General features: G+C 52.5%; 1 protein-coding gene across 6 annotated transcripts in view; it reads left to right on the top strand.

Annotated features, from left to right (window-relative positions):
- The window catches only part of PLXNA4 (plexin A4), a 571,205-nt gene that overhangs the window by 482,140 nt on the left and 76,599 nt on the right, over positions 1–12,466 (top strand). For all 6 annotated transcript variants that reach the window (XM_027573479.2, XM_027573477.2, XM_027573480.2 and 3 more), the window contains one exon: positions 8,100–8,300. In XM_027573479.2, coding sequence (XP_027429280.1) covers positions 8,100–8,300 — 201 coding nt within the window. The remainder of the gene's footprint in view (positions 1–8,099; positions 8,301–12,466) is intronic.

Raw genomic sequence — 12,466 nt, 5'->3', positions numbered from 1 at the left:
GGGTTGCCAGCCAGGCACAACGGCCCACCTACAAAGGCTGCCGGTGAGGCACAACACCTCCCGGGGTCTGATGCTGGGGCTCCCAAGAAAGGAAGAGGCCTGAAGGAAGAGAAGTCTGGCCAATGGAAGGTGGTGATGAACTAACCTACCAGGGCCACACTCAGACATTTTACACTTCACCCAAGCTGCGTTATGGTGAGCCTGGCAGGCCATTACAGCAAGAGGCTCCCAAGGAACTTGGAATCACCATGCTTCCCTCATTGCATCACTGAATTGAAGTCACCTTTGCTCCTCTTTTTCCTGGATGTTTATTTATTCTAAGAAAAGGAAGCTCTGAGGTTGTGTTTCTGATCTGTTTGGAGGCTGCCTTCTACCCAGCTCAATACTGGGGCCATTTTGAGTATAGTATGGAGGAGAACCCAGAGTTGACCACTTCATGATGATCATTGTAGTGGCATTTTCCTGGGGAGTGTACCAAAGGGAAAAGAAGTAATAAATATTTGTGGGCTCTCGACTGATCCAGCCATTTGGGGTCATGGAAGGAGGTCATTGTGCTCAGAGCTTAAAAAGAAACCTCTGGCTGCTAATGGAAATAAGGTGACTTTTTTTCATGTCGTTATTTTGTTTTCTATATTTTTTGTTTCTGGGAAGAGAGAGTAGCAGGAATAAGGCGTAAACAAACAAAACTAGACATTTGAAAGGTGATTTCATAGAGGACCCTGGACAGAAGAGTTCCCTCCCCCTGCCAGGGGAAGAGCTTATTCACAGCATGGTACCCAAAGCTTTGCTACGGGTCACCTTTCGTCCTACATTACCCAGTTCCTGAGCGTTTCCCTTATGCAGGGCATTGCGAGAGGTTCCAAGGTGCATAAGACATCTGTAGTCTGCATTTAGAGATGAGTAAAACGGGACCGTTGGTCTACATAATCTCTAAAGTTCTTTAGCTGTAAGTGGAAAGAAGCTAGAAGGCACCAAAGAGCGGTCCATGCCCAAGAAGTGGTCTCAGAGGGTGAGTGCTCAAGTCCAGGCTACGGTCTCCCTGTCCCATCTACCAGGGTGACTGCCACTCGGCCTCAGGACCTGTGGCTCCCCTGGACATCCGGGCCCAGACCAATCCCCCTGGATGAAAGAGGGAGACGGGCCCAGAGATTCTTCTGGAAGTCCCCAGGCTTCCATTTCCTTTCGACATCTGAGTGTGGGGACGCGGACAGGGTCCTTTTGTCAGTCAAGAGAGAGACTGCCAGGTGGCTCTTCATTGCCCCAGCGCCATCTTGCATCCCCAGGAAGGCTTTCATCCCTGCGTCTTCCATTTCAACACTGGCTTTGTTGACTATCACCAGGGATGTTGAATTACATCTTCTCCCCTCCCCCTGAACAAAGAGTACATTCAGGTGAAGTTGTTGGTCTGGAACAGAGACCTGGTCGATCAATGTTGTTACTCTATTAATGGCAAGTATTCTAGCATAATTACAATTCTTAGAAATAGAATGCCCAATAAACATATGTTGTTTATAGTAACTATATTCCAGTTACAGGGAATGATTTTGTTTCAACTAATGATGACATTGCGATCACAAGGCTGGGTCTTTAGATCAGCTGCCAGATCCTGGGTACCAAAAAGAAAAGAGAGAGGAAGGGGTGAGTCTTGCTGCACTCAGCCCCGTTCTTCCAGAGTCAGGAGAGACTCCTTTCTTCCCAATGGAATGGCCTTTCCCAGGGGCAGCTGTTAACAGGGGGCCCAGGCGGGAAGGGCCTCCAGTCCCTGAGTGGCTTTGGAATCTCCAGGTTCAGGATGACCTGACCCCCCATCAGGCCCACACACATAATAACGGTGATCCATAGGGAACAAAGGCGCTTTTCCATGGAAAAGCAAATCCACTGACAAGAAGTTATGCTTCATAGACTATTTTACTATTATCTCTCATCTAAACTGAAAAGCAAAGTCAGCTGCTGAAGCTCTTCCCTAGGCATCAGACCAGATGGGCTTTGCTAGGAAGGCCCACGGTGCACAGGCTCAGAGAGAGCTCCTGCAGGCCCTCTCTTCTGGAAATTCAAACTGCGTTTACTCCAGAGAGTAGGTGTAAGATCAAAAGAGGCAAAATGAATTCTGCCTGATTTCCAAAGCAGTGCTAGAAAGGTTCTTCTCACATTTCCTGCCACCCTCACACCCCGGACATGCATCTGTAGACAACATGGGCATGATAACATCTGCCAGCCCCCACTGTCAGTCCTCTCCTGGAATGAAGAGCTGGGGGGGCGGGGGCTAGCCCCTGGACTGAAGTAAGCCCTATATCCTGAGACAGGGCAGGCCAAGTGCGTTTACCCCCCACCCCACCCCCCCACACTGGACTCTGGAGGGAAATTGGGTCAGTTACCTTGTCAGGGATTCTGACAAGAAGAGCCCTTCCTGGGGCCCAACGCAAGGGAACCCAACCACCCTAGCCATGCCCTTCACCCTCCTTTGAGAAAACAAAGCCAACGCCAGCTAAAGAACTTGCTTCCAACCCACACGCCGCCCCCACTCCAGGTACTCCATTCCTGGGCTGCCGTGTCGCCAGACAATTGCACTTCCCATCAATCTCGTCTGCCCCACCCTCCCCCCCTTGAGGTTATGGGTATTTCCTTTCTGTATTATTACTTTGCTCTCTCATAAACCAGCCCATCGTAGATCACACTAATGGCATTATAAACTTGGGGAACAGCAAGAAAATATATGGTGTGTTACATTTTTGTATTGGGCACCATGCATCTGAGAAGGTGAGTGTAAATTTGGGGGGGTTGGTTAGGGCTAGGGCTGGCTTCTTTGGAATTGATGGGGACCGAGGTGACATTAGTGGCGAGCCGTACCCTGCAAATCACTTATTCCTTAGCTGGCCCCGCACTCCCCCAGAGCTTCACAGTTCCCCCATCTTGCCGTAACAACCAGGAGAATTAGAGCCCCCATCTTGTACACACACCCGGGGCTGTAAATCCCCAGGCCTACCACCCCTCTCCCCAGGCAGCACCAGCCCTAAGGGCAGTGTTTTCTCTCTCAGCTCCTCAGCATGCTTAATGTCCTTGTTCAGTTATTTAAATATGCAGTGAAACCTCTGTACAAAGCAGCCACTGACATGCGGGACCCGGTGGCTGGAAAGGCCTCTTTTTGCTTTCACACTTGGGTTTGATGTTCCTGCTCCCTGCAATTAGCGGTGCTATCTTTACTTCTGGGTGCATTTCAGTGAAAACCAAAAATGTGCATGGGGCTGGACAGTTGACCTGGAGCCCCCTGGAGCCACTGCCTGAAAGCCAAGACGTCCAAGATTTCCTTGCCCGTCAAACCACTGTTCCTCTCCACCCGCAGTTCTTAACAACGGCCAAGTGTAGCCACAGGCAAAACAGCCTCCAGGGGAATCTGGTTCCGAATGTACACGTTCATTTGTCTCCACAGAATCTTGTTAAATGCGGGTGCTTTCCACCTCCAAGAGCTGGCCCTCTCTCTTACGGTAGCTCAGAGAAATCTCTTCCTTGAAAGAGAGAAGAGTGTTACGTTTCTGAGGAAATTCTGTAGGGGGGATAGATCATCATCTGGGAACGAAAGTCAGGAAGACGATCAGGTGAAAATATTTTATTCATCATGGTGGGAACTGAATGAGGTAACCAGTGTCCTTAGTTCCTTTATCATGAACGTGGGGCAATTATACATACTGGGCTGTGAAACAAAATAGCAAATGGGAAAGCACGGGGGAGGTAATGGAGGTGGTAGAATGCGTGCTGGATGGAGTCCTTGCAGCCCTGGGCCGTGTTAACTAGAATCATGACAGCATCACTCACTGCCTACCAGAGCCATACCGCCTGTAAGACTGTACTATGTTCGAATGTGCCAGTTATTAAAATATTAAAATACTTCCCTACTGGGAGGTAAATGGCCCCTTCCAGAAGGCCCCTCTGCCAACCAGCCCCCTCCAGTGTTCATGCAGCTGATCCACCTTTGAATACTACACCCAGAGCTAGTTGAGCAGACACTGTTATCCCATTCTAGAGATGAGAAAACTGAGCTTTAGAAAGGCTATATAATGGTGTGTCCCAGGTCATCTATTGGGTTAATAATAGAACCAGGACCATAAAATTCATTGAATCCAAACCAGCCTCTTCATTCTGTGGCCAAGGAGACCCAGACAGTTTGGAGGACTTCCCAAAGCCACGTGGTTGGCTGGCAGGAGTCCTGTCTCAGAGCACAGAGAACATGCTGCTGCAGGATGTCACCTTCCAGAAGAGGGGACGGCTGTTAGAAGAGCAGTAGACAGACCCGGGGCCTCTGTCCCTGTCCCCCTGTATTTGGGGCACTTGGAGCTGTTGAAATCATCAGGTTCTGCAGCCTAGAAGGGGTGGGAAAAGCTGGACAGTGGGAGCTGAGGGGGTGTTTGTGGGAAAGCGCACAGAGGCGGGAGCAGGGGAGATGGGTCCTTCGGAAGCGATGTAGGAAAAGGGAGTACATGAGGGATAAGGTGTGGCCTGAACCGGGCAGCGGGAGATGAGGAGGAGACAAACATCTGTTGGATGCTTGTTCTGTCTGGGTCAGATGCTTTATATGTGGTAGTTCATGGGGACACCCTCCCCGCAAAAGCCCTTTGGAGGAGGAGTTTTTAATCTCCACTAAGCATTAAGCAAAGCAACAATTAATTAGAGCCCTTTCAAGGCTCTGAAATGAGCAGGAGGAAGATAGGCTTGCCTTCAGTGTCTAGTGACTCCCCAGCCAGTTTAGTGAAGGACTCTCAGAGGTGATTGTCTGAGCCCTAGTCCTTGGTGGAGGTGCTTGGGACCCAAGTCAGAGAGAAACAGGAGGGTTTCTCTGCAGCTTCCCAGGAGCCTTAGCCGCAGAGGTGGTTTTATACCTGGAATCTCCGTGTGACGCAGGTCAGGATCTGAGGAGCTGGGGTGGGAGGAGGGGGCAATGTGGTGGCCATGGTCCCTTCATGCCTTGCTGCCTAGGGAAAAATTGCCATTTTACATTTCAATTAGGAGGGACACTGGGGTCAATCCTCAGTGCCACCAGAGGAAAACGGACCTGGCCCAGCCCTGGGCCTCTCCAATTATTATTAATGAACTTACTCTCAGACCTGCCAACCTTTTTATATGCAAACTAGGTTTTTATGGGGCCACTGGCAATCAGGACTCATTAAAGAACACGCGCCAAGCCTCCGTGAGAATCTTACGGGGGAAGAGAGGCTTATGCGTCTGCCCACATCCTGGACTAGAAGCAGCCCAGCCCCAGGCAAGTTCCCAGCTCTCACAGGAGGGTATAGCAGCTCCAAAGTCCCGCTGGGCACGGGGAGATCCTTCCAGACCCACCGCTTCCTCCTGAGGTGGTCCTGGCCCACTAGGAGGAACTTGCCTCCTTTGTTAAGGGGAGGGAAGAGGGTGTGCTGGCGGTCAGCTTCTTCAGCTGCCAACACGTCTGCTGATACTGAGCCATGATGTTTCCGCTCCCTGCCTCAATTTCTCCTTTGCAAAGTAGAAGGGATCCATTAGGTTGGTCCAGAGGGCTCCCAGATGCCAGACACTTCCTGAGTGTTGTTCGTGGACAGTAGTAACATTTTAGTTATCTCTAGGAGATGGGAGCGAGAGATCCAGAACTCCTCTTACTCCAAATGCAACCATAGACCCAGCTCCCCGATGATGCCAATGTGGATGGAGCAGGAGGGGAGGTCAGGCTTGTGCATGCTTTGGGAAGAGGAGAGCTGCCCAGGGCCTCAGGAAAAGGGAAGAGTGCAGTCAGCACCTTCTGGCTCGAAACTCCCTGCTTTTCATAGATCTCCTCTCTTGATTCTCCAACATCACACACCTCCTGCTCCAGTCCTGTGCATCCTCCTATTCACTAAATCATTCTTGTCTTCTCTGTGTCCTGCACTCTCATCTTGCTGGAGAGGGGGGCGGGGTGCTGAGGTGGCAGCCGAGGCGGGAGCACAGGATAGAACTGCTAAAACTCTCTCCATATGGGACCCCGAGTCCCTGGAGACCCACGCGCTTTGGAGTCTCAGGACCACGTGCCAGGCTCAGTGCTCTGCCCCTTCTCCCCTCCTGCTGCGCTCTTCTGTGTTTTCATTTATTTTTAATTGTAGAAAAATGCACACATAAAACTTACCATCTTCACCAGTTTTAAGTGCAGATCCGTGGCATTAAGTACATTCATACTGTTGTGCAACCATCACCACCATCCGTCTCCAGAACTTTGTCGTCTCCCCCAACCAAAACCCTATCCCCGTGAAACACTACCTCCCCATTTCCCCTCCCCCAGCAACCACCGTTCTGTCTCTATAAAGTTGATTATTCTAGGTGCTTCATATGAGTGGAATCATGTGACCATTGTCCTCTTGTACCTGGCTTATTCCACTTAGTATGATGTTTTCAATATTCAGACACACTGTAATGTGTGTTAAGATTTCCTTCCTTTTAAGATGGAATCATATTCCATTTTCAGTATGTATCATGCATTGTTCATCCATGATGTCCACCAATGGACACTTGGGTGCCTTCCACCTTTTGGTGTGGTGAATAATGTTGCTATGAATATAAGCGAACAAGTTCTAGTCTCCGCTTTCAATTTCTTGGGGTATATATCCAGAAGTGAGATTGCCAGGTCTGCCAGACCTCGGCTAGCTGCTTTGCAGAATAAAGGTACGGGCAGCCTGAAGGAGAGAGAGGGTTAGTTTGATGGGCCTGGAGCACCCGCTCCCCTGTGGTAAGGCTCCAGGGTAATGAGGAAGGACAGAGGCGAGACCACCCCAAATCACAGAACCAGGACGGGGAAGAGCTGAATGGGGTCCTTGGGCGGATAAGGAAGTTGGGTCTCCAAGTAGGGGTGTGATGTTCTCAGGTTCCATAGCTTGTTAGAAGCTCAGCAGGCACTAGAATGCGAGTCTTCGCCTTCCCAACTTCCAGTGGCAGAAGGGGCTCATGCTTGCCTTCAGACCCAGGAGGGACAGCTGTCAGCTGCCTGATTGCCTGAGACCCCTCCAGTCGGCCGTTCTGCCTTACTCAGCTGGGCAGGAGGGCTGGGGTTACAGGCCAGAAGGCTCTGCTGAGAGCAGCATCCTTAAAAGGATGGGTGTACCAGGGTTTTGATGACCAGCCTGCCCAGAAACCACCTGGCTCAGCATGACCCAGTGTCATAATGGGAGTCATCTGGGGGATGCTGGGACTTGCCTGACATGGGGGGTCCACATCCTGCTTGCGTCTGCAGAAGGCCCCACTCCTGCCCATGCCCATCGGGCCTGGCATTACTGACTCTCTTCCACCCAAGTCCTCAGAATCCAGCTACATGCCACCTCCCACCTCTGGACAGAGGACAGAGCACCCACACTCTGTATTTGACCCCATTTTCCCCCCAGCCCTCCTGGGACAGAGCTGACTACCTCAGGGGAAAATGGACCCAGTCATTTCCTCCATCGCCCAAGGCTCTCTGGGCCCCACTCAGCCTGAGGGATGAGTGTGCACATTGCTAGCATCCAAGAGGTGCTCCCTGTGTATCTGCTCTGAGGGGCATTTCCGTGGGGTCAAGTGCCACAGAGGGCAGTCAGAAGCTTCTTGATTTTTAAAGGTCTCTGGAGCTCATTCCAGAACATTCCCCATTACCCAACTCAGCCACATATGGAAGACCCTCCTGGGCCCTCCTGCGGTGGTCCAGACCCACTTTCCAGAGCTGGGGCCCAGGGCTCACTGCAGAGCTGCTCTGGTTGGTCTCTCTGTCCCAACTCTTGGCAGCCTAGGACTGACGCACAGGGGTCATCAGCCCCAAGGTGGGACATGGGACATCTAGCAGCAGTCTGTCTCTGCTAGGGTGGGAGGGGGGCTGGGAAGAGTGTCAGAGTCTGGAGGGCATTAAAATGGAAACTGCAGAGGGTGGGCAGTGAGAAGTGGCCCCCAGATGGTGACTGTGGGATCTGGGATTTCTCAGACCCATTCTCTCCCACACAGAGGCTGGGGATGTGGGGATGGGCAGCAGTGTCTAGAACCTTCTGTGGCTGTGTCCGCAGGAAGGTGGAGCAGGGCAGACCTCTGGGCTGTGTCTGGAGAAGCTTTGGCTTCCCGCTCCCCAGCCCGAGCTGTGCTGTTTCTTCTAGGACTGCCCCCAGCTGCTGCGAGTGGACAAGATCCTGGTACCCGTGGAGGTGATCAAGCCCATCACCCTGAAGGCCAAGAACCTCCCCCAGCCGCAGTCCGGGCAGCGCGGGTACGAATGCATTCTCAGCATCCAGGGCACGGAGCAGAGGGTGCCTGCCCTGCGCTTCAACAGCTCCAGCGTGCAATGCCAGAACACCTCTGTGAGTGCCCCCCGCCTCCACCCCTTCCTCGTTCCTCTCTAGAGCCAAGTCAGCTCGGCTCTGTGGGATTTCCCCAAACAAGCACAGAACAGTCTAGCCCCCTGCCGAACTGCTCCCTCTAGCCCTGCTTGCCTGGCGCAGCCTCGGATGCCCGTCCCAGCAGAGTGCTGGGCTCTGAGGTCACCAAATGTCTGCCCAAGGGCAGGGGCTACAGTAGCAGGGGCTTGGGGACCTGCCATGGGGCTGCTGAGCACCATTTGTGGGCAGAGGTATTTGCAGGGTGTGCTAGGCTCCAGGAACATCCATGTCCATCCTCCTTCCTGAGATGAGCTCTGGAGTCCCTGGGCCCTGCCTTCCTTGCAGGGCTGACCTGAGTACCTCGTTTGAGGCCCCAAAGGCCCACTGCTGCCTTTGGACCTGCACAGAGACTGTCTCCCAGCACAGAGGCTTCCGAGACAGACCAGACCCCTGCAAAGAGAGTGGTGGAACAGGATGGAGCTAGCCAGAAGGGTGCTGCTCAGATCAGCACACACCTGCCCAATGTTTAGAAAATCCACGTTAGGTCCATGCCCGACCACTGACGGGCCAGCGGCTCCCCCCCGCGTCCCGCCCCCCCCGGCCGCTGCTGATGGCTATCGCCTAATTCCTGGGTACCACACCACGTGCCCCAGCTATGCATCACCTTTCCCATCTGGCTGCCCCCCTCCTGACCTCGTGGTCTTCCCAGCCACTGCTCTGCTCTCTCTCATTCTCTTTCTGGCCTGCTCCTCTGTACCCTGATGCTCAAAGACAAACATTAGGCTTTTAGACTCATAACATTTTCAAGCTGTAGGAAACCTTAATATGCTTCCTCACTGTACAAATGAGGAACTGGATGCCCAGAAGCAGGGGCAGGTCTAGGTTTGTGGGGCTGGGACCTATATGATTTGGGGGACCTTCTTTTAAGAATAAAATGTAATAAAGACAAAATGAAATATATAGGCAGACCTGAGAAGGGGCCGAAGCTCCATGCACCTCAGGGTCAGAATAAAGCGACATGTCTAAGCTCACCCAGCTAGTCGGGGGGCAGGGCTGGGTCTGGATTCAGGGTGTCCTCCTCTGTCACCCTGCCTCCCGTTCATCCTTCCTGCTAGGTACTCATATATGGTGACTGTATTTGGGCATGTGCTATAGGACCAGGAGAGTCCTGGACAAAGCAGTTCATGGGCACCGCACTCTCCCTGCAGGAAAAAATCTAGGGGTAAATGGAGCTCAGAGAGGCCCGCACGCTTGCCCGAGGTCACTCAGTATTGCAGGGACCAAACGGACAATTGAGGGCTCAACCTCAGAAACCCCAGATGTGTCTCCACAGCTCCCTCCTGTCCTGGCGGCCAGGCTGTTTGGCAGATTTCTGCAGCATTCCAGGTTAAACCTGCAAGCAAATAGGCTATTAAACACCTCCTGTTTTCTCATAAATCCTGAGGCCAACCAGACCAGCCCCAAGGGTTTGGCTCAGGTGCTTCTCCCCCAAATAAGTAAGCGAGTTCCTGTGGGAAGAAAAAGCCTGAGCCCCACATGTGAGTCAGTGGAGGGCAGATAGGGGTTTAGGCCCCAGAAAGAAGTCTGTTTTGTCAGAGACTCTGTCCCAGGGAATCTGGTCCCAAAGGTGTCAGGAAGGAGGACAGTCTGTGGCCTCTGATGATTAAGCCCTTGTTTCCCCAGACACTACAAGACGGGGCCTCACAGGCCCCAGGCTTCCTCTGGCTCAGTTAAATAGATGAGGGCACCCCATACAGCAGCCTGAGTTCATCCTATAAACTCCTTGGTCCGAACTCAGTGCCTTGGGACCCACTGTTTTCAACACTCCCGAGCGAGGCCGGACTCTGTGAATGAGCCCACTAGGGATCAAATTGTCCTGACTGGGGGGCGGGGGGGAGTCAGGGCCTCCTGGGGACAAAGGCACAAAATGGAGCCCTGACAGGTGGGTGGGTGCCCTCGTCCGGGGTACCCTGTGGGGCACCTGTGCCAGCATCTGATGCCCCCCGCCCGCCAGGGGCTGTTTCGCAGGACCTGAGGTCGCTGCTCCCAAAGCAGCTCAGCCTTCTTTATTTTAACACCCTCGTGAGGAAAGTGATGGGAAAGTTTTTTCTGTATCATTTTAAGGTCTCAGAAATGAAGGCGACAGGAGGTACACCCCACAAAGGGTAGATTCCAGGAAAAGTCCCCTCTATCTACCAGGACCCTCTGGAATCATGCAGTCCAGGAGGGCTCAGCTCTGACATTTCCCAGGAGCCTCTCTTTGCAGGGATCCCAGTTGAAATGCTGGTCTGGGCCAGGATGCCACTTGTGGTCAAGTGACTTCCTTAAGAAACTTTGGGGTCATAATCAGGGGCAAGCCTCCTTTACCATAGTTATAGTACCACAGTTATAGAGGACAACATAGTGTCAGGGTGGGAATAGACCTGAGAGAGTGTCTATACTTGATCCTGTGACAGAGGGGATCTCTGAAGCCCAGAGAGGGCATATGACCAGCCCCAGGTCACACAGCAAGTAAGTAGCCAGTTCAGAACTTGAATCTAGTTTCATAACATAGCCCCCATCAAAGGTTGGGCAAAAAATAGCAACTGAGCACTTTATACCCAGCCTGAGTGCAATCCCTGGGAACAAGGTCTGATGCGCCTCAGAGAGGACTCCTGTTGTTTCACTTCTTCAGTCCCTGAACTTTCTGGAATCGGGTGGTGGGGTGGGGAAATCCAACAGAAACCCCGCGTTTGTGGTGGTAGTGGGTGACAAAGAGGTCTCGGAGGAGAGCAGAGAAGGAAAAGAGACACGGGAAATCTCCTCGTGGGTGTGACACCGGGCCGGGTGGGCAGACAGGTCGCCTCCAGCCCACATTTCAGATCAGCAGGGCCATGGGGCAGGAGGGGATGTGGGAGGAGAACAAGGCAGCTCACAGGCAACGGTTGGAGGGAAGAGCAACTGTGGGGACTCTTGGCCTCCTTTAGACCAAGGCTCCAGGAGAATGACGAGTGTTGCTCATAATAGTGCCTGGAGCCGCCCCCCAGTCACCTGCAATCAGGCAAGCGAGTGGACCACAGGGGGCAGCCGGCTCCGGGCCGGGCTCCCACCGGACCCACAGCAGCCGCCCATCTTTTCCTGGTGTCCCAATTTACCACGTGCAAAACAAGAATGGAGAGACGGGCGGGGAGGTAACGTGGCCCCCTCCCTGCTTTCCTGGAACCCGGCCAGCAATGGGTTTGCTGAGCCCTCGGGGGTCCTGGAGATGGACACGGAGCATACACAGGTTTCTTACTTTGTTCAGATCTGTCCACCCGAATGGTAGCATTTTTCAGCACAATATCTCAGAGCTCAGAACAGGGAATGGTTCGAGGAAAGAACGTTCAAATCGTATAGGTCTTGTCTTTGCTGTCCCAAGGTGGAGGTTCACACTTTCCCAAGGTGATGAGCAACGTCAGCCCCGAGCTGGGCTGTGGCGTGCCAGACCTTGATTGAGTCAGTTAACCTCCTGGCCCCTGAAAGCCTGAAACACTCTCCCCTCAGCTCTGGGTTTTGTGCAGATTAACTGCCCGCTGATTACAGAGAGCTATATAAATGCTAAGTGCAGCAGAGGTGGGGAGTCCTGGGGGATGGGAGCCAGGGGTCCAGGCTCCCCAGCTGTCGGCCCCCTCCCCCTGTGGAACACAGGTCATGGGGAGAGAGCCTCCAGGAATGAGAGTGACCTCCCTAGAGATGGAGGAGGTGGTGGGGAGGACCCAGGGTTAATGACTTCTATAATATTTCATAGTCAAGATCCCTGGAATGGGCGATAAAAAGATAAAGCAATGCCCAGCACATTCTGGTCCTTGACGTCTTTTATTTTCAATTTTCCTCGAAAAGTGAATGTGTGTAAACACACACATGCACTCCAGAACACATAAGCGTTCTCATATGCACACGTCTCCATATGTATCAAGTGTCTGGTGCATAAACACTCAATAAATGTCTGCTATTATTACTTCACATAAACATAAACACAGGAAACACCAACATATTTTTGGACAGCATCCCCAAATGTATACACAGAGACATAAAACACAGAGTCATATTTGAGCGCTCATTCCATGTGACAGGCCCTGTGCTCGGAGCAATGATGGTTATCCCCCACCCTCCGACGAGTCCTGTTAGGT

Source organism: Zalophus californianus, chromosome 12 (genome assembly GCF_009762305.2).
Source record: "Zalophus californianus isolate mZalCal1 chromosome 12, mZalCal1.pri.v2, whole genome shotgun sequence".
In the NCBI taxonomy this organism is placed as follows: domain Eukaryota; kingdom Metazoa; phylum Chordata; class Mammalia; order Carnivora; family Otariidae; genus Zalophus; species Zalophus californianus.
The sequence above is the reverse complement of the archived record's forward strand: the minus strand, read 5'-3'. Positions and strand labels throughout refer to the sequence as shown.